This window comes from Varanus komodoensis, unplaced genomic scaffold (genome assembly GCF_004798865.1).
Source record: "Varanus komodoensis strain SLA01 unplaced genomic scaffold, ASM479886v1 scaffold10, whole genome shotgun sequence".
In the NCBI taxonomy this organism is placed as follows: domain Eukaryota; kingdom Metazoa; phylum Chordata; class Lepidosauria; order Squamata; family Varanidae; genus Varanus; species Varanus komodoensis.
In genome coordinates this window covers 17,179,731-17,199,572 of record NW_025335269.1, presented here as the reverse complement: position 1 = coordinate 17,199,572, position 19,842 = coordinate 17,179,731, and the positions used below count along the sequence as shown (strand labels likewise).

Sequence of the window (19,842 nt, the reverse complement as noted above, 5' to 3'; positions counted from 1 at the left end):
AGCGCTTGTAAGACCACGGAAAGACTCCAGGTAGGCATCACTGGTCTGACTGTGGGGTTAAAGTTATAAAGTCCCTTAAGGAATCTCTTTATAAGCGGTTGAGAGAAAATGGGTGAACCTTGAACTGTGCCATGGTAAAAGGAAATTGCTGCCGTGTACACTTTTATAGAACACGGCTTCAGTCCAGAATGGTGAAGTTCTAATAGGAACTGAAGGATCTGATATATGGATGCTGCGTGTGGAAGAAACTAACGAGACTTGGCAAAGGTTTATAGTTGGTTCTTTTCTGGAGTTTATAGTTGGTTCTTGAGTGGAAGAGCCCGGACCTGTTAAAGGGCATTTCTTCTATCCTCCTCTTCATCTCCTCCGGAAAATTGCAGTTGTGCAGCCACGCATGTCTCCGGAGGGAGACGACACCAACCAAGGCCCTCGAGTCTGTGTCCACATGGTGTCGAGCAATGGACAACTGCTGGACCGCGACTTGCATGGGCTCCTTTATAAAAACTTTCACCAGATCGCCCTGGTTATCTGGAAGGGCTGAAATGACATTGTTGAGGCGCTGCATAATGAAATACTGGTACCTCGCCAGTGTCGCCTCATAATTCGATATTCTAAGCCGGAAACTGGAGGCAGCGCATACTTGTCGGGCCAGGGAATCGATCTTTCTTCCCTCTTTGTCTCTGGGCGCGGTATGACCTCTTGCCTCTCTGCCCTGGGAGGACTCCACCATGACCGAGTTCGGTTTAGGGTAGCGGAGGAGGAAGAGGATGTCCTCCTCCTGAACTTGGTACATGGATTTGTACCTCCATGAAGTTGGCTGGGGGTGGGCAGGCAGGTCCTTGGAGTCCTGCACTGAGCAGGGGTTTCGACCCAATGGCCTTCTTGATCCTTTCCAACTCTATTGTTCTATAATTCTATATACCACAATTCTCTGTGTTTGTATTAAGCAAGCCAAAATACATCACACCCTTTTGTATTTACTGTTTTATGTTTAAAATGAGAGATTAAATAAGCAAATATCCTCTATAAATAATTTTTGCTGGTCTATTTTAATTTTCCCAAAATCAGTTGTCTGGTCCCTACCATAGTATTTTTAATATAGAGTAGCTAATATAATATTCAAACTTTTTCTAGCCACATAGAAAATTTGCAACATGTTTGTATGATTTGAATATACAGAATATGCCAGTATTATAGAGGACATTTCACTGTCCTTTTGACACACATATTTAGCCTATTTAAGCATCAGAAAAATTTCATTAGCAGATGAATAAATTAAATATGACCAATTATCTGATGTGTAGGTTATGCACATGCTTTTTAAAAAAGCAAGCAGTGTTAGTAAAGCTCTGTTAGTGAAACTGGCAACAACTCCAACACCAACATATCACCATAGTGAATGCATGCTTGGGAGAAACCCTGATACCTTTAGTTCTTTAAGTCCCTGCATGTATCTCCCCTCTACATCTTGTATCTGGTCCTTAAGATCATAGATATCCTGTAGGACATAGGAATGAACCATTGCATAAGAACATGGCAAAGAACTCACTGTGTATTGTTGTGATTTTAAAACCCAAGACTTTACTGAACAAGTAAAATAGAGTTGTTTCCTTAATTTTATTTATTGATTTAATTCAATAATAGCTATATAGCTAAATTGGTAGGATAAATTAGTGCACACTGTTCATTAATTGAAATGTTTGTTAAGTAGTTCTCAAACCAAGTAAGTATGAATTAAAACAGGTTGCACTTTTAAACATAAAAGATCACATCTTGGATAAAATACTTGACACATATACACTGACTATTGTGTAACTCCACAGCTATAGTTAATTCTAAATTGCATACTATAGTGTCCCCAAACTATTAAGGAATGGTAAGCATTGCCTGATCAATACAGAAAAATGTATCTGTCTTTTTAACAAAAAATAATAAAAAAATTAAAAAGTAACAACTTACTCTCACACAATTTAAACATTCTTGTTTCTTAAATATGTAACTAGAACCCAAATAAATACAAACTGTCAAAAATACAGGAGCAATCCACTTAATTTACAGAATTCTTTTTCTTTTTTTCTGTATGCTCAATAAACATACAAAATATTTACATCTTAAATAATGGTTTAATCTTACGTGAAGCTAGAATATTACAACCTTTAAAACTGAACCTTAAGCTTGTTTAACTGAAAGTAAATCCAATAATTGCAATGTGGTCTACTTCATGTAAGCATTCACAAGATTAGGGGATTTATAATTCTGACCCATAAGCAATGAACTGCACAATCAGTTCAGCTGGCCTAAGAAAATTTGGACATGTTTTGAGGGTGGCACACCTCAGCCCCCAATGATATAAAACAAGCCTCTTGAAGCCAACATAAATGTCTGACATCCAAGTTGTTGGCTTTGCTTGAAGCAGGTCTTTAGACTTAGGCTTTGCAGCCCTTTAATCCTGTTTTTCTTTTCCAAACACAAATTTTCATTTTTATCCCACAAAATTTTGCTCACCCGCAATTCACTTAATGAGGTATCAGGATCCACCAAACTACTGGTATCGCCACTTCCTCGTCTAGATGAATTTCCACTCAAAGGAGTTGTTGAATTGCGAGATGCAGGCTAAAAAAAACCCCAAAACAAGCAAGCAAGCAAATTAAAATTTCTTTCTGATTTAATAGCTTTCCATGTGCATTATAACAGTCAATGTGTGGCTAATTTCAGAATATGATCACCACTGTAGCCCACTGCAGGCATTCAAAATACACATCTATGCAGGATGGATGCATGCTGCAGCCCTACTTCACTCACCTGTCACTGTCCCATGTTTAGGGCTAGCTTCCAAATACGTTCATCAAGTGTTTTCATGAAAATACATGACTAGAATTCCAATACTGTTAAATCCATATATCTCCTTTGTGACATTTTCAGTTTAGTAATGGCACCTATCACACAGGATTCTTAGAGCAGAAGCAAAAATGTACAGAACTTAGAAGCAGAGATGGCACAGGTTGCCATGGTATGATCAACATATTTTGCCAAATGCACAGTTAAGAAAATATAATGAAGAGAATCAATAATGCATAAAATGTTAAAGTACAAGAAGCTCTGCTAAGCACTTGTAAATATCCTAACATGCATATCTGAATTGGAAGCAATATGCAAATTTTTCATATGCTTTACAATTGCACATAATCTGAGACTCAATCTGTTTAAAAGCTCCTTATGTATTTCTGAAACAATAAAAAACTCTTACCCTTATATATAAATCAGAATACGGTTTGTCACTCTTCTCATCCAGCTGAAAAAAATAAGACAAAATGAATTACTACTTTAAATTACAAATCTGAATTACCATTTTTTAATCCAGTTAGCTAAGTCAGAACATTTGCTGAACCAAGTTTCCTCTTCAATGTCTTCCCATGAGAACAGAGAGCTTACTTTTAAATCAGCTCAGTAAATACCATTTAAAGCAGCAGTCTCACAAATCATATATGCTTAAATTGCAATATACTGATTCTAAGGTTGGCCTTCTGTCAATCTAATTATCACGAAATGTCACAACACAAACTAATGCAGTCATCTAATATTCAGTTACTAGTTAAAATATGTGATTTCATTGATAACTTGGTATAGACATTTTATCAGGGAGCATAATGTTTTGTACATGTACAGATTCATCATAATCTGTAGCTAAATATCCATGATGTCTTTTTCACAGGCATGGCTCATAGAGATACCAGCATCATAAGGTTTATGACAAAATGTTTGGGGAGCGGTCTGACAAAATCTGAAAATGTTGGATTGCAAAGTATATTTTCAGAGGTTGACTGCTTGATAAATAACATAAGAGGGCTTCCCTTGTCCTAACTTTTACTAGCTGCCTAGTAAATTAAGATTCAATAACTCAGACAAATACTTCTAGAGAAGTATCTTTGTGAAAAACTGTGTGAGGGTTACAATGTGAACAAGTTACACTGCTGCATATTTTAATGTACCACACTGTATAATACTGCAAAATGTAAATGTTCTTTGAAGCATTCAAATAACAGTCCACATGTGTGAACTAAATTAAGGGGCATCAGCTTGATAGCTTCTTTGTAACTTTCTCTGGGAAAGAGTTATCACAAAGACATTCATTCCATGCACGTTGTTGTTATACGCTTTCAAGTCATTTCCAACTTATGACAACCCTATGAATGAATGTGCTCCAGATGTCCTGTCCTTCACAACTCTGCTCAACTCTCAGGACAAAAAAGTTCTATATGAAACATTTATGGGAAGAAATCACTTGTTCACAACACACAAGTGTTTGATCAACTTCAGGACTGATGCAATAGTACATGTTATATCACAAATAACAAAGAGCTTTATCAGCATCTAGATCAAGAACAGAACCAAACTTATGTCTGTCGAGTTTTCTTCTTTAATCCCGTTCTAAACTGAAAGATCAGACAAGCTGACAAAGTAGTTGGTCAAATCTACGCAAAGACATACTTCAGGAATTCTACAGTTGCAATGTGCAAATTCTAAAGGAACGCCTCCTTCCATATTTGCCCTCCCACCCCGAAATCGGCAGCAGAGGTCCTCCTCCGGGAACCCTCCAGGAAAGATATTAGGAGGCAAAGTACCCGGAGGAGGGCTTTCTCTGCGGTGGCACCCCACCTATGAAATGTGCTCCCCAGAGAGGTCCGTCTGGCGCCGTCGTTATATGCTTTTCGGTGCCAGGTTAAGACCTTTTTATTTAGCAATATTTTAATAAGTTTTAATATCATGCCTTATATGTTTTTCTTGAAGCCAATGTGGGTCGATAATTTTATCTGTTATATTTTATTGTATTATCTATGTGAGCCGTCCTGAGGCTTTCGCGACCGGACGGCATATAAATACTTTAACAAATAAATAAATAAAGTTATAATTCTCAACTGAAGACTAAATAGCCATACACAAACACCTTCATATAGTAGCACATTATTTGGAATGCTGGTGTCACTTTTTCTTGCGAGCTGCATTGTACCATTATGTAGTTCAAAGAGACTGCATCATTGTATAATTTCTTTGAGTTCTCTCACAATATAGTGAATGTGAGATGAATGGAACTTAGCAAGCACTGGAATTTCTAGAAAATGATTTTGCACAGATCTATGTTTCTTAAACAAAACTTCTGTGACAATTCTGAAGTGAGCCTCTATCACAGCTGGAAAAGATCTGAAACATTTTATATATTAAAAACACTGCACATCTGAGATATGCTGTTTCCTAAAATGAAGACAATGAATTGCCATGAAATATATATGTGGATCAAGACATAAGAGCCAACCAGCAATGGAATTGTTACAGAAACATTATCAATTTCTGGGCAGATCTGTAAATGTCTACCTCAAATGTCAGAAAGAATTCTGAATTCATTCCACAAACATTCTTAAGCATATGTTCAAATTGTGTCAGAAATGTTACCTAGCTATCAAGTTTTACTGGCAGAGTGCATGCCTATGACATTTCCTTAGGCACTTCTGGAAACGCTGAATCAAGGCACACCAGAACACAATGTATATTTATCTAGATCTAACATCCTCCAATAGATTTTTGGTATCTATAACAACAGCTTATCCATTTTACTTCAGCTTTTATACCTACAGTCAGATTATTAACAATTCGCAAAGCACTTATTCAAGTTTCAATTAATTGAATCTTGACTTGTTACAAAAATAATGAACATGCCAAGCATGAAAGTCCTATAAGCTACTTTAAATGGTTGACTTCACAACACCTCCAAAAATGTCAGGTTTTGCTTCAAAAAGAAAATAGCAAAGATACAGATTACTATGCATACATATATGCATAGTTGTCTTTGCTCTTTGAGCAACAACCTTAATGGCTCCCAAAAATACGTTCTTGAAGTGGCATTCCATGAAGCAAAAGTAGCTGCTGCCAGAATTTAAAAAAAAAAAAATCAACAAAATGCAGAATGCACATGTATCTATTAATCCTCGTCAGCTTATAACTGTGTTGGACCAGGGACAAGACTCTGGCCATGACTGCTGAACAATCTGTTATTATGCTGCCATACTATTTCATGAATCTAGCTGATCTAAATAATTCCTACTAAAAGTTCCCTTGTGCCATTCTAGTATACTAAGTTAAACCTGTCAGAGCACCTGGCTTCAGAATATCTGAGCTGTATCAACTTCTTCTGACAATAAGAGCGACATGAAACACACACACACACACACACACACACACACACACACACACGGAGGGAGGGAGGAGCTGGGATTTTTAATGGCAGAAACATGCCCTATCCGACTAGGCTACTGTAATACACTTAAAATGGTTACAACACTGACTTCAACCTTGAGTAGTAATATGAATTTGTTATTACCCGAAACTTTAAATCAGGGTTTGAAACATCAGAGCATGGGACAAACACAGGGCTAAAAGATCAAGCATATTATGTTCACAGAAGACCAATAACTAATATCCATTTTTTGTAAAGATAACCTCCATTCCTACAGAACCGCATTCAGAATTGTGTGTGTGTGTGTGTGTGTTATACTAATAAGCATTTGTCTATTACAAAGTTATAGTATGATTATAGTTGTAGTATAAATTTTAGCAATCTGAGGTCCAATAAAAATTAATTCACAAGTGTAGTACACTGCAGTTGAAATGTTCCATGTTTTTAAACTATGCTACTATAGTGAATATCACTTATTTCTGTGACTAACAGTATCACCCTATTTGTCACTGGAATTTGAACATACACAAGCAACCATCAATGCCATTTATACTCTAAATGATCATAAGATAAATAAGAAAACTTATAACCAAAAATTGTTTGAATGAAATTCTTACTTTTATGAAATAAAACATTCTGCAATAATATCAAGCTTGCAAAAAAACTCCTAAACCCATGAATTTTCAGGGTGCTGGAGGGTGTGCCATGAGAGAGAGAAGAAGCAGGTGGGATTCCTATGGGGCAGAAATTCTGCTTCTACCAGTTCAATTGCATGTGCCTAAACGAGGATCCAATTTCTTATATAGTTGGTAGCTGAGGCGTTTTTCGGGCATAAAATAGAAGAATTTAGCCATACAATTGGACATTTTAAATAAATATATTTTACAACATAACTCATATATACTACAAAATTACTTCTGTTACAAAATCCTGAAACTATATTGTATGCTAGGATACTTCTAATACTAGAAAACTGATAATCATTTGTAAACCAGCAGCAATATGGTATCAGCACAAAACCAAGCACACTCACACTGTTCATATCTGGAATGCTGACATCATCCAAGTCAGAAACAATGCTTCCCCTACGGTTGGAGCGACTAAAATAATCAGCTGCAGTTTCACTATGATCAGAAAAGTCAGTTGACTTCAATGACAAGACAACAGATAGAAAGAAAAACAGAATATTTTTTTTCAGAGGCATAAAATGAAATTTGGTCATTCATTTTATTTCCGTCCATAAGGTCTTTTCTAAGACCCTGGGATTTCATGCTGTGAAACATGTTAATTGTCATTAGCAAACCTCCTACACAACATGATAGGACTCAATGCAATCCATGTACAATTATGTTTCGCATGGGACTATCAACATATGCAAACATGATGTCAACTTTACGGAGGACTTCAATGGCATTGCCATATATCTGATGTTATTCTTCAATCTAATCAGCTTCATGGTTGTGAAGGATAAAGTAAGAAAGGTAGTACTAGCCCCTTAGATCCTTTATACAGAAGTAAACAAACACACACCACCCCAACACCATGATAAGTTTCCCCTTCTTTAATATCAAACTCCTGCACCTACATAGCCACCAAGTATGTGGCATAACTCTCTCTTATTCTTTATAAATGACCAGTATATGTCATTAAGCAAATTAACAATCAACAAATTCCTCTTCCTAGTAAGACTTCAAAACATTACCCTGAAAGGTTAAGAAGGCGAGTCTCATTGGGCAATAGGTATGAAGCCATAACACCTCCGATGGTCACATTCAATTGCATTGAAAGAACTGTTGAATATCATGCAAACCATTTTTTATCAATAAAATCAAGGGAAAGATGCGTAATGAGATACTCAGAATATCAAACTGTTCCCTAGGCTAATCTTGTTAATGCTTAGGATGGCTGTATCCAACTTGGTGTCTTCCAGATATTTAAGGTAACAACTCTCAGCATTCCTGATGATTGGCCATGCTGATTGGAGGCTGAAGGAAGTACACAAGACAGGGAAGACTACCCTTAGGCAATCCACTTATGTTTTAGCATATTTGTTCTTCAGACTCATCTCTCACTCCCCATGACCCATTATCAATTCACAAAATTCCCAAGTTGCCCCTCTTTCTTCCTTCTACTGTCCCATGTTCATCTATTTAATTGCTCCTTCCCAAGGATACATTTTAAATCCATGTATCATAAGACAAAATTTTGTTAGCAAACAATGTTGCATTTATATATTCCTCAAACCCTGTTTTTCAAATACTGCTCCTGCAATGGACTATAACCAGAGGTGATAAATGGAAGGTGCCTACTCACAACGTCACCTTTACTTCAGGAATTCTCTTCTTACCTACTTATTTTTACTAGCAATTTCTGTGCATGGAAAGGTATAAACACAAGTCATCAAATCCACCTTTCATGTCATATATTTGCTAAAATACTACCACTAACATTTTTTATTTGCCATTAAAGAATTCAAATATTTTATGAAAAACCCATTCTGAATTATGCTTTTCAACGATGTAGACAGGAATTTTAATATTTATACTATAAATCAGAACAGTTTGAACTTCTCTATAAACAATGTCACTGCTATATCGCAGGAAGACTAAGCAGGAAGAGAAAACAAACAGAAATTGAAAAGCATGTGGTAGAAGATCATGAGGAAGAAATTCAGTAAAAGAATGTGGATTCTGAAAGATATACATAATTGCAGCAGCAGTCACACAATTCACTAAGACAGGGGTCCTCAATCTTTTTCACCAGGGGGCCAGTTCAAAGCTGCCGGTGCTGGGCGCGGGCTGGAAAGGTGGTACCGGCAGTGCGTGTGGGCTGGTACAGGGGCGGGGGCAGTGGCGGTGCATGTGGGCATGCGCACTGAGGCGGGGTGGGGCACGTGGCAAGGGGAGGCAAGGCGAGGCTGGGGTGGGTGGGGGGCAAGGTGGGTGATGGCGGATCCAAATGGGCATGGCGGGCCAGATAAAGGGGCATGGTGGGCCATAGTTTGAGGACCCATGCACTAAGAATTCTGGCTTATTGGTAAGAAGTAGTGTGTTGGTGTCAGCTACTGGGTAATTTCTACTTGATTCTTCCTGCAGGCAGAAGTAACCAGGAATCTATCAGGCTGAAAAAGTTTAGCATTAGGTCTGAACACAGATCCTGTCTTATCACCCCTTTAAGAAATCCAGATTCACAAGCTAGTTTCAAATTCTAACTCATCAGGACAAGCCATTTTTTGTTTATATTTTATTTTGGGTAAAAAAAAGTTAATTCTGGATTGGATCTTGATATCTCCTTCCTTTGACAGTTCCTACATGGTTCCTTGAAAAAAGGTCATGTTCTGGCTCTCTAAAGATTGCAGTGGTTAGACCTATATTGACCTTCCTTAGCTCCTACCATATTTGATAACAAATGAAGCAAAAGGTAGCGTCACAACTCCATGGAAGGGTTTATGGATAAAAAAAATTACTTGGATCCTTTTCCATGTAGGTTTGGGGATGGAAATAGCATTGGTCATTAGGTGGATGACTTATGCCAGCAACTATACAAGGAGAGTATGTCCTCATTTTCCTGGACATCTCAGTAGCATTCAATACCATCAATCATATCATCTTTCTGGAATACTTGGCTTGCTGGGGACTTTGAAGTACTATATTGCAGGGATTCTAGTTCTATCTGGCTGACTGTTCCAAGAACGTGGTCTTGGATGACTTAGCCTCTTCCAACTATGTTCTCTGTGTTATGTCCTCATGCTTCTAGGAGGTATCAATGAGAGTCTGGGACTGAATTTCTTCAGTATGCTAATAATACCAAGTTCTCTCTTTTTAGATTGTTGCCAAGCAAACAATGGAAGTCCTGAAACACTGCCTGAGTGCAATGTGTGACTGTATATGGGTCAATAAACTAAGGCTCAATTCAAGCAAGACTGATATCCTGTTACACAGCAGAAAAGCCAACACAGGACTCGGTTTTACAGTCTGCTTCAGATGGGGTTGTACACACTAAGAAGGATCAGATATGCTGCTTGGGGATTTTCCAGAACTGTCAGTGATAAGGAGTGCCTTTCCCAGCTTTAGCAGGTTTACCTACTGTGATCTATGCTTTTAGTCACATCATGTTTAGATTATGGCAATATACTCTCTGTGCGTTCAAGGTGCTGGTTCACACCCATAATGCTCCAAACAGCTTGAACTCTCTCCTCTTGTACGAACCTGTCCGGAAACTATTGAAGACCCTGTACTGTCTCACACATCTTGAAAAAGTAAAGCTGATGGAAACTTGAGACAGGACCATTATGCAGTTTCACTAGAATTGTATAACTCCCTTTCTAGGGAAATAAGCTTGGCTCCTTCATTACAGACCTTTAGATAGATGGTATAAAGTTTTATTCTGTAATAAACATTTTCATAACAAAAAACTGAGTTTTCACATTTGAAATTGCAATATACAGTGTTTATGATTTACTGTAAGTTGGAGAAGTCAATTATTTTTATTGATAAATAAGGAATTCTTTCATTTCCTTAGATCCAACCCCTTGTATATAGGTATATTTGAGTATTCTTTCTTTTCTGTATACATGATTAAACCGATTATCGTTTCAATAGTGATTGTCTGCTCCTATTTGAACCAAATGATACTTTAATAAACATTTTCAGAACGAACAAACAAAAATTCATAAAAATATGTTATTCAGGGCAGGTGGGAAGGCTTTTCTATCAAGATAATAGAGTAACTCATACATGTATTTCTGGAGCTTCAAATCATAAGTAGCATTCAGTCCCACCTTTTGGACTAATAAAATAGAACAGAACTACTTCAAGCTAAAGTTGCATAGTGTTAGCACTGACATCTATTATTTGTCTCAGGACTGTAAAATGTTAGGTGTAAAGACTTGATAACATTAAAATATAGTACACACTTAACAACCATGCAACCCTGCTCACCACACTATCCCTCCGGCCTCGAACAGCACGATCAGAGGATGCAATGCTCCCTGATTCATCATCCGTAGACTATAAGATTCAAAGACAAGTAATTAAATAATTCAGCATTAAATAAACATTTGTTTGTATCCAGATTAAGTGCTGAATATTAAGTTATGTTGATGATCCATAGCCATGCTAACATGTGCAAGCCAAAGTTGCATGCGGAGAAAAAATATCTTCATGATGCCACTCTTCTTAGCAAAATGACCATCATGATGGATGGCCTATGTACAGAGGTACAAAGAATGAAGCAAAAGTGAAGTAGTGCGGCTGTACTCTGCACACATAGGTATATTACATTCTCAGAAGAATACCAGTTAGTGAGGGTTCAACTATGAAATATAAACTAAATTGCAGGTTTTTCTCCCAGTGTCCACAGGCATAGCACTTTTCAGCCTGTATTGTCAACTATCCTGGTCTGCCTCACAAATGGTTGATTCCTCTGCCTTCTGTCTTCTCTACCCGTGCACTGTCATCCCAATGTCCACATGCAGCTTTTGAATCTCCTTCCATATCACCTCCAGGAGCAGTGATCTTGGAGACAGCTATGCTTGGCCCTCCAGTCTGTTTGTGGCAGTTTACTTAGCAGTGCTTTGAAACTGCTGCCCCTTTGCTCCACTCTTACGGCCAGCATTCTCATCTTGTCAAAGGTACTACACACAAAAGGAGCGCACAGGTTGCACACAGACATCACCAACAGGGCACTTATTCTGAAAAAGCCATGTTTCCTGCTCTGTCTCCCACCCTTTGCTCCACTCCTATCTTCCTTGGGACTGTCCCCTACCACTCTGCCATAGCTGAGGGACAAGCATATTCTGAACAACCAGCCAAGAAAAATTCCCAGACAGAACTGCACACACTGATGCTACAGGGAGCAGGTATGCCACCTATGCCCATGTATAGCAAGGATGGGGCGAGGAGGTGGGTGTGGGTGGGTATGCTTGCATAGTGACATGTAGTATGGCAGCACAAGGGAGTGCTACTGTAGAGTAAAAGTGCTACCAGTGAGTAGGCAGTTGCTTCTTCTGAGCAGCAAAAAAACAAAACATAATACCAGGGAGAGAGTTTGTGGGCCAGATTAGTGTATAGGCCAATGAGGAAGAGGCAGGAGGTGCAGGCAGAAGTGGTGCACCCTGGGGTTGATTTTCAGCTGTGGGGACTGATAGGATTCCTTCCAACAATATGTGGAAAGATGGAGAAATGTGAAAACCACACATGCATGGAAACCACGTGATTGTCTGAACCCAGGACCCAAGGTGCAACCACACTGTGCAGTAACCATGCAGTATGATCTAGCATTATATGTGAATGCAGCTACTATCTCTCCCTCTGCTTTGCTTGTTATAAGAATTGCAACAAAGCATATGTGAAATGCCCTGAATTCTTAATAAAGGTTAATGAGCTACAAATAATTAGACAGATTAGTATGGGCCTATTTGTGTATACTTTTGTGTATACACACAAACACCCCTCCACATAAACCTTTACTAAAAGCTTTGGTTATTTCACACATCTTATCTCACTATTCCTTTCAACTATCCAGTAAGGAAGCATGTGACATCACCATATAGAAGATACCATGCTGAAAAATAAAGATTTCCTGCGGAATTCATGGTGAGCAGAAATTTGAACTGGATACTTCAGAGAGCCAGGGTGGAATGGTGGTTAGAGTGTTTGACAGGAGACCTGGGAGATTCACTCACCCATGAAACTCACTTCAGGCCAGTCACTCACTCTTAGTACAAACTATCTCACAGGGTTGTTATTATGAGGATAAAATGGAGCTATGTAAGCCACCATCGGTTCTTCATAAGAGGAAAAGAAACATGATATAAAAGCAATGTAATAACAGTAATAGCAATAATAATGCCTTGACCTTTTACAGTATTGCAGTTTCCTTCTGACTAATGAAAATGTTTAAACAGGATTTTCACTAAACAGTAACATGCACCAGGAAATACCTGATTATCACAGGGTGACAAGATCATGGTACGCAGTATCAGTTGATAAGCAGACTCATGTACAACATTAAAGCATTCAGATTACAAGTGACCTGCCCTTTCTGCAATAATGTCCAATCAAAATTTGAGTAACATTCGTGGATGCCAGAGACAAACAAACATGAAAAAAGACCAATTAAGATGGTCCTGACAGATTAAGATGTCACAAGAAATGACACAATTAAATATTTTGTCCATCATTATTTACTGTGTGGATATAGCATCCATCATGTATGATCAAAACACAAGAAGAAAGCCAAAACATCTCAGGAAATGGGACTCCCATATTCTTATCCAACATTCTTTATCTGGGTGTGGAAGTGAATGGCAGCACCTGAAAATACCAACTTTTGCTAACTGTTATTCTGCTCTCCTCGGTACTCCTGCAGTATCCTCCAGGATACTTCAGAAAGACCAAGACGGAAGAAAAGAGAAGGGGTCAGGAGGTGGGACATGCCCTCCTGCTGTGTCCTGACTTTCTGTCTGGCACAGGAAAATTTTACCTGCAGAACATGTATAAAATTCACAGGGAGGTTAATGTGTCATACGAACCCATCTAGTGACTTTCACAGCTGTGTCCAAACATTAATTTAAAGAGAGATTTCCCCTATACTACTGTCCAAATTTCTTGGTACAGTATTTCATTCTCATTCTACACTGAATAAACAAGTTTGCAGAGGCAAACCTTTTCCCTGATTTACAGATTCCTAGCCAAAGTTGCCTATTTTTCTGATTAACCTTTTACATCACCTTCTATAAAGTAAATTAGAAATTGACTACCCATGCATTTATCAGTAGAGTAATTCACACATGTGGATCAACATAAAAGCATTAGTCAAAAATGCAAAACTTTAAGACATGCATAAAGCCTCTCACCACTGGACTACTTCGTGATGAGCTTGCTCTTGAAGAATAATAACTGTATTCAGAAGGCTAAAAGCAAAGTCATAACAGAAATAGAAAGGGAAATATTTGGTTTCAGCTACTTGTAGCCACAAAAGTATATTGTGTAAAATGCAAAAGAAATCCCTGTAGACTTACAGTACGATAACCGTATGACTTATACAATCCATCCCCACATAATGATGCCTAAAGAACAAAGAAAACAGCATTTGTAATTACAGCACTGGAGAACAAGAGAGATCATCTATGTAGTATGCAAGCACATGCACAATCATTTGGCCAAAGGGACCCAATTTCATTAAAGTTTTTTTTTTTTTTTTTAAGGAAAATTTGATGGAAAGATGAAATGCAGGAGGTACTCTGCAAGCAATCACTTCAGGCCTGTGAAAAGTGTTCTGTATCTTCCCCAGAAGCTTTTTCAGTTGGGAGGAAAAGAAAAAGGGTATGTCACAGATAGAGGAAAGAAGGCATCAAAAATTAAAAGGGAAGATGGCCTATTTCCAGTTCTGACTGACTCAACAAGTTCTCCAATGGAATGTGATTCTCAAAGGGAAAAACTGCCTAGCCCTGGAAGAGAACCTCAAATGCCTTTTTATTAAGTGGTATTTTTATAATGGAAAATGTTATTAGACTGTTAAACCTGTAGGCATCACCTGTCTTTTTTTAATACAGTGCCTAGAATATTTAATACCAAATAGTAACTGCTATTCACTATGTTTATTGATATTTTATAGATGGAATTATTCTTTTCAGCTTCTATTATTCATACTATTTAAGGACTCTTACCAGCCAAAACATAACAAATTCTAAGCTTTGCAAATATAGAAATTATCTTTTAAAAATCTAATGCAAAAGTATTCACAAATAAAAAATGAAATTGTGTAATTTAATCCATATATTTTCAGCTTCAAAGAAGCAATATAATTCAGCTGAGCATCTTAAAACACCACAGTCTATACCTAAAGTATTCCTATTATATGATTTCCATCCCTTTGTTGAAAACCTCTAAAGATTTTGCAATTTCTACAAATAGGCCTTATCTTTCCAAAAGGTTTATGAACAAAACACAAACGTTCAAGCACTAGCAATTTGTTCATTTCCCATGCACTACTGTCATTAACTTTAAGCATGTCAGGTTTATAAGCAGGATTGCTATATAGATTTCATGCCAAAATACCCAATAGAGAGGAAAAGAATAATACAGTTTGAGCTTCTGGATTTTACTTTTATGGTTATTTTCTGACCTCCAGCTAGCAACATGAGGGCTGTAGTCCCTGTTGCAGCCAGGAGGTACTTGATTTGTTCAGATTCTTTTCTATTATTTGCAATTTATTATAGTTCTCTGAAAAGGAAGGAAGTAGAAATGATGTCTCATATTCCCTCATTTCTACGAGAAATATTGTTAAGTAGCATTTCAGCAGATTTATAAAATGGATCCTGACATGAGCACCAGCTCCACAAGGGTGGGTTAACAGAAGACTTTCCAATAGGAGCAGAGGTGACTGCTCTCGGTTATCACTCCAAAATCCTTCCATGATAGCCCCATTACAGAAGTAAAGTATGAAGTAGTAAAACCAAGTTGATAAGTGCAAACTTATTGTAAAAACACCATGAAAGATTTTTCAGCTGTATTGACTATATGAATCCCCATCAGGATACTTGACCTCCCACTGATGGCAGAGACTGACTGGCTTTGCATGACACAACAACCTACCAGGTGTAACTACAACTACTTCCCAAAGGCTGGCTTATTTTTTGGCAGCAAACCATTCTGACAATCCATAGCTTGTTCTGGTGTTTGTTCAATCCACAATGGTTGTCATGCTGCCCAACCAAGGAGAGGAATTTTGATGTGGGCTATGGGGACTGGGTAGCAATCTGCTCAGTAAGAGTGGCAAATCCCTGATAATCTGCAATCTAATCCAACACTACCAGTAACTGCCTCTCCAAGTGACATTTTGGAGCAACTATCACTGGTTCACTATTCTTTCTGGAAAAAATCTACCCCAGAGAAGTGTTCATAATTTAAAAAAATTATAGCCATTCTTTTGCAACCGGACTCCTACTGCTGTCCAAGTAAGTATAATCTTGTATGGTCATTTTCCTTCTCTGGCTCAGTAGTCAAAGGGAGTGGAGAAGTGAAATTAGGCAACAAGCCCAGACTGCACATAGGCTAATTTGTGCAGAGTTTCCAGGAGCTTTTCAACTGAAAAGTATAGTAAAAGGGAAAAAGCAGAAAAGAGTTGCACCAAAAGGGGAATGGGACAATATCATCCATTTAGCCATGTAATTCTCTCAATTTTATGACTTCTCAGTCCCCTTCTCAGATAAGCTTTGAGAAGCCTAAAGTAATTACTTCATGCCCTTCATTTTGTACTTTGTGATGAGGCTGTCTTCAGATCATTTTTGAGATGGCAAAGAACAATTGATATAAAGTCACAATTAGGAATGAAATATTCCATAAATCTGGAATGTTGTCCATGTTGTCCATGGGGTCGTGATGGGTCGGACACGACTTTGCGACTAACAACAGCAAAGAGTTAACTTTCCTGACAAATCCCAAAGAAATTAAAGGAGCTGCAAGAAAGCCTGTACAGTTTATGCATGAGCACCATAGAAGCCTCCCTCTATCACCCAAACCTTGCAATCACAGCCCAACAGAAGAGACAGTAATGTTCACCAAACACATAGAAAAACAGTAACTGCACAGATACTACCATGTCTATTTCATATGACAGAAATGCATGAGTGTCCATACTTTCATATACTCTTCATCATTAGATTCATACATACTTAAGCTAAGAGTTTTCTAAGCAAAACACAACAATGCTCCAAGCCACAGTACTCTCAAAATGCAAGGTTAAGGCAACCATGCAGATCTGCATACGAACCAAACTGGCACTTCTTATCAAACCAGTGTTAACATCTGGAGACACCTATAGAGAAGAGCATTGTTTTTAGATTTCTGGAACTTTCTAATAACTAAATATAGAGTATTGCATCACACTGTACTAACCCTGTAACTCTTAGTTGTTGCCAAAGGATCGCTGTATAGAGAAGATGACTATAACAAGAATAAGACATCATATTACATCTGATGCTGTACAAATGGAGCACATTGTTCATAATATATACACATACAAAACTAATGTTAGTATTGTCATAAAGTGAGTCCATAAAAACAATGCAAGTGACACAAAACTAGAACTAGGATATGACTCTAACATTGCTTCACTTAAAATTAGTTTATCATTTAAACACCTGTATTTTTTAACTGAACACATTTTAAGCATGAACAGCCATACAGAAAATTGTGGGCTGTATTGTTGTAACATACAGTCAGGCTCAAAACAAGTAATCACATCACAAAAAATTAAGCAGATGCAAAACTGAATTAGGTCTGACATTATTTCTATCCCATTATTTGATTTGCACAGCAGTAATAAATTATGTCTATCCATATTAAAAGAAAGCAATATGTATTCAGTAATTTCTGAATCCAGAGGGCAACACCAAAAAGCAATCAAAGCTTTATTTTGTAGTGATGTTAGCTTTCATTAGTCAAGTCTCCAGTAAGAAAAAAAGTAACTCAGCCAAAAAAGAAGCTGACAAACCCGAGGATGGTAGACAGAAAGTGGTTTGCTATGCCTAAGGCTGCTGTAATTTCGCTGGTCATGGTAAAATCCACTCTGTTAAAAAATATGTTACAAAATTATATAAAGCATTCAGATACAAACTTTCAAAGCACTCAAAGGATTGATCTCTCGTCCAGTATTAAGGACACATGGTCAATTATGATACTCTAAAACACTAAAATATCATGTAGAAAAGAGCAGGCAGCTGCTTACCCACCTATATGCTCTACATTACACAATGATTCTTAAAACTATAGATGCTTCTAGGGTCAGCTGCTTTAATAAATAAAAGATGCAGAACATTTTGTATTGACTTGTATTAATGATATTCATTTTACATGCTATACAAAGTATTTGACTGCACGTATTTGTTAAACCAGAAAAAAAAATTCATTATATTGCAAGACCTTTAAATAGTGGCACTTCCACCCATAGGTGTTAAATCCACTTTAAGTAATATAAAGTCAGTAAAGTAATATAAAGTTAAGTAATATATTTAAAATGTACACTAAACTGTTTAATGTGGGAGTTCTCATAAGACAGCAAAGCAACTTAAACCTGGTGCCAAGGAGTCACAAAATTTACTCAGTAACCATTATAAAAGCAGTTATCCTAAAAATCCACAAACCTAAGGGTTCTGAAATTGTGTACAAATGTTTTCTAGAAATCATGCTATTTAAACTATGTTGCAATAATTCAGTGAAGTACTTTCAGATGTTTACTTCATTTCAAGTACCTGACCTTATATAGGCTGTTCTTCAATGGAATTTCAAGCACTCATTACTGAGTGGCTTAATAAAGTAGATTCCTATGCCTAGTAGAACAAATGCAACTAGCAAACAAAATGTTAAATTCTTGGGTTCAATATTAATGTCAACAATTCAAAGCAGTATCCTGGAAACAACCTAGGAAAGGGGCAACATATATAAAGAAAAATGACAAAATCTATAAGATAGCAAAATGAGAACTACTAGTTTCTCACAAGGGTTTTATTATGCCTAATGTCAATCACCCTGTTCACTTTTTACTGTTTCTGACTCTGCCACTTTAGCTGCCATTGCATAACACAAACAAAGCGTATGCAGAGTCATCAATGTTTTATTTGGATAGAAAAGGAACATTATGCATTATTCCCCCGAAATTCGTGGGGGTTATGTCCCTAAAGCCCCTGTGAATTATGAAAAATCACGAATTTGGTGCTGGCGATGGGCGCCAGACAGCAAGGCGGTGTGGGCAGGAGGTGCAGGCCAGGCTGGGGGGTAGGTGTGCACACGTGGCGAGGCAGGGACAGGGGCAGGCGCATGCAGAGATCTTTTTCTCCAAGCAAGTCCAAACTTGGAGGAGACAATCTCCTTGCAAGTAAGCTATCACACGGCAAGGTGCCGGCTTACTCACAAGGAGATCGGCTTGGACTCACTTGGAGAAAATTCCCATGAAAGACTGAAATTGCAAACGCTGAACTGCGACTTCACAGGGGTATACTGTATAGCTAATATATTAAATGTGTAGAAAAATATTGTTTATATAGAAGTTGTGAAGAAGTAAAACTATAGCAAACACCAAGAGAAATACTAACCAAAAGATCTTTATGAGAACTAGAAGACTTCTTCCCACCATAAGAATCCCCATAAGAATGACTCTGTTGAGTAAAAAGACTATTACAATAATCAAGGAGCAGTAGCATCCTCAGAAGCAATTCCAATGATCACTTTAGCAATACACCTTTTTATACACTTGACTACTGATTTACCCAAAGAAGCTACAAAAGAGAATTGAGCAAAACAATACATAGATTAGTCTTCTACAAGCTATAATATGCCCATTTTCCCCTCTGAGTATTACTGACTAGCACATAGTTCACATACATTTCACAATGTATTTACAGATTGTTCTGGATACAGGAAATATAGCTATCATTCTGTTTAATGATATCCAGAAATCATTTGATAAAGCTCATCTTTAACGTGTATATACAGAAATGTCTGCCATACCTCCCTTCACAGGTAATGACAATCCATACATTCAATACCTGATAGGCTTTCAGAGAAGAAAGCAGACATACAGCAGTCACACCCACTTTTACTCAGCAATCC

General features: G+C 37.6%; 1 protein-coding gene across 12 annotated transcripts in view; it reads right to left on the bottom strand.

Moving 5' to 3' along the window:
• The window catches only part of LRRFIP2 (LRR binding FLII interacting protein 2), a 50,624-nt gene that overhangs the window by 15,473 nt on the left and 15,309 nt on the right, over window positions 1-19,842 (bottom strand). For 6 of the 12 annotated variants that reach the window (XM_044454944.1, XM_044455011.1, XM_044454990.1 and 3 more), the window contains 11 exons: window positions 19,326-19,388; window positions 17,729-17,803; window positions 17,131-17,178; window positions 17,006-17,050; window positions 14,253-14,300; window positions 14,088-14,144; window positions 11,170-11,238; window positions 7,263-7,376; window positions 3,248-3,292; window positions 2,506-2,613; window positions 1,427-1,498 (listed from right to left, as the gene is read on the bottom strand). In XM_044454944.1, the coding sequence (XP_044310879.1) occupies window positions 1,427-1,498; window positions 2,506-2,613; window positions 3,248-3,292; window positions 7,263-7,376; window positions 11,170-11,238; window positions 14,088-14,144; window positions 14,253-14,300; window positions 17,006-17,050; window positions 17,131-17,178; window positions 17,729-17,803; window positions 19,326-19,388 (744 nt within the window). The remainder of the gene's footprint in view (window positions 1-1,426; window positions 1,499-2,505; window positions 2,614-3,247; window positions 3,293-7,262; window positions 7,377-11,169; window positions 11,239-14,087; window positions 14,145-14,252; window positions 14,301-17,005; window positions 17,051-17,130; window positions 17,179-17,728; window positions 17,804-19,325; window positions 19,389-19,842) is intronic. The other 6 variants (XM_044455021.1, XM_044455030.1, XM_044455040.1 and 3 more) reach the window with 3 other exon arrangements.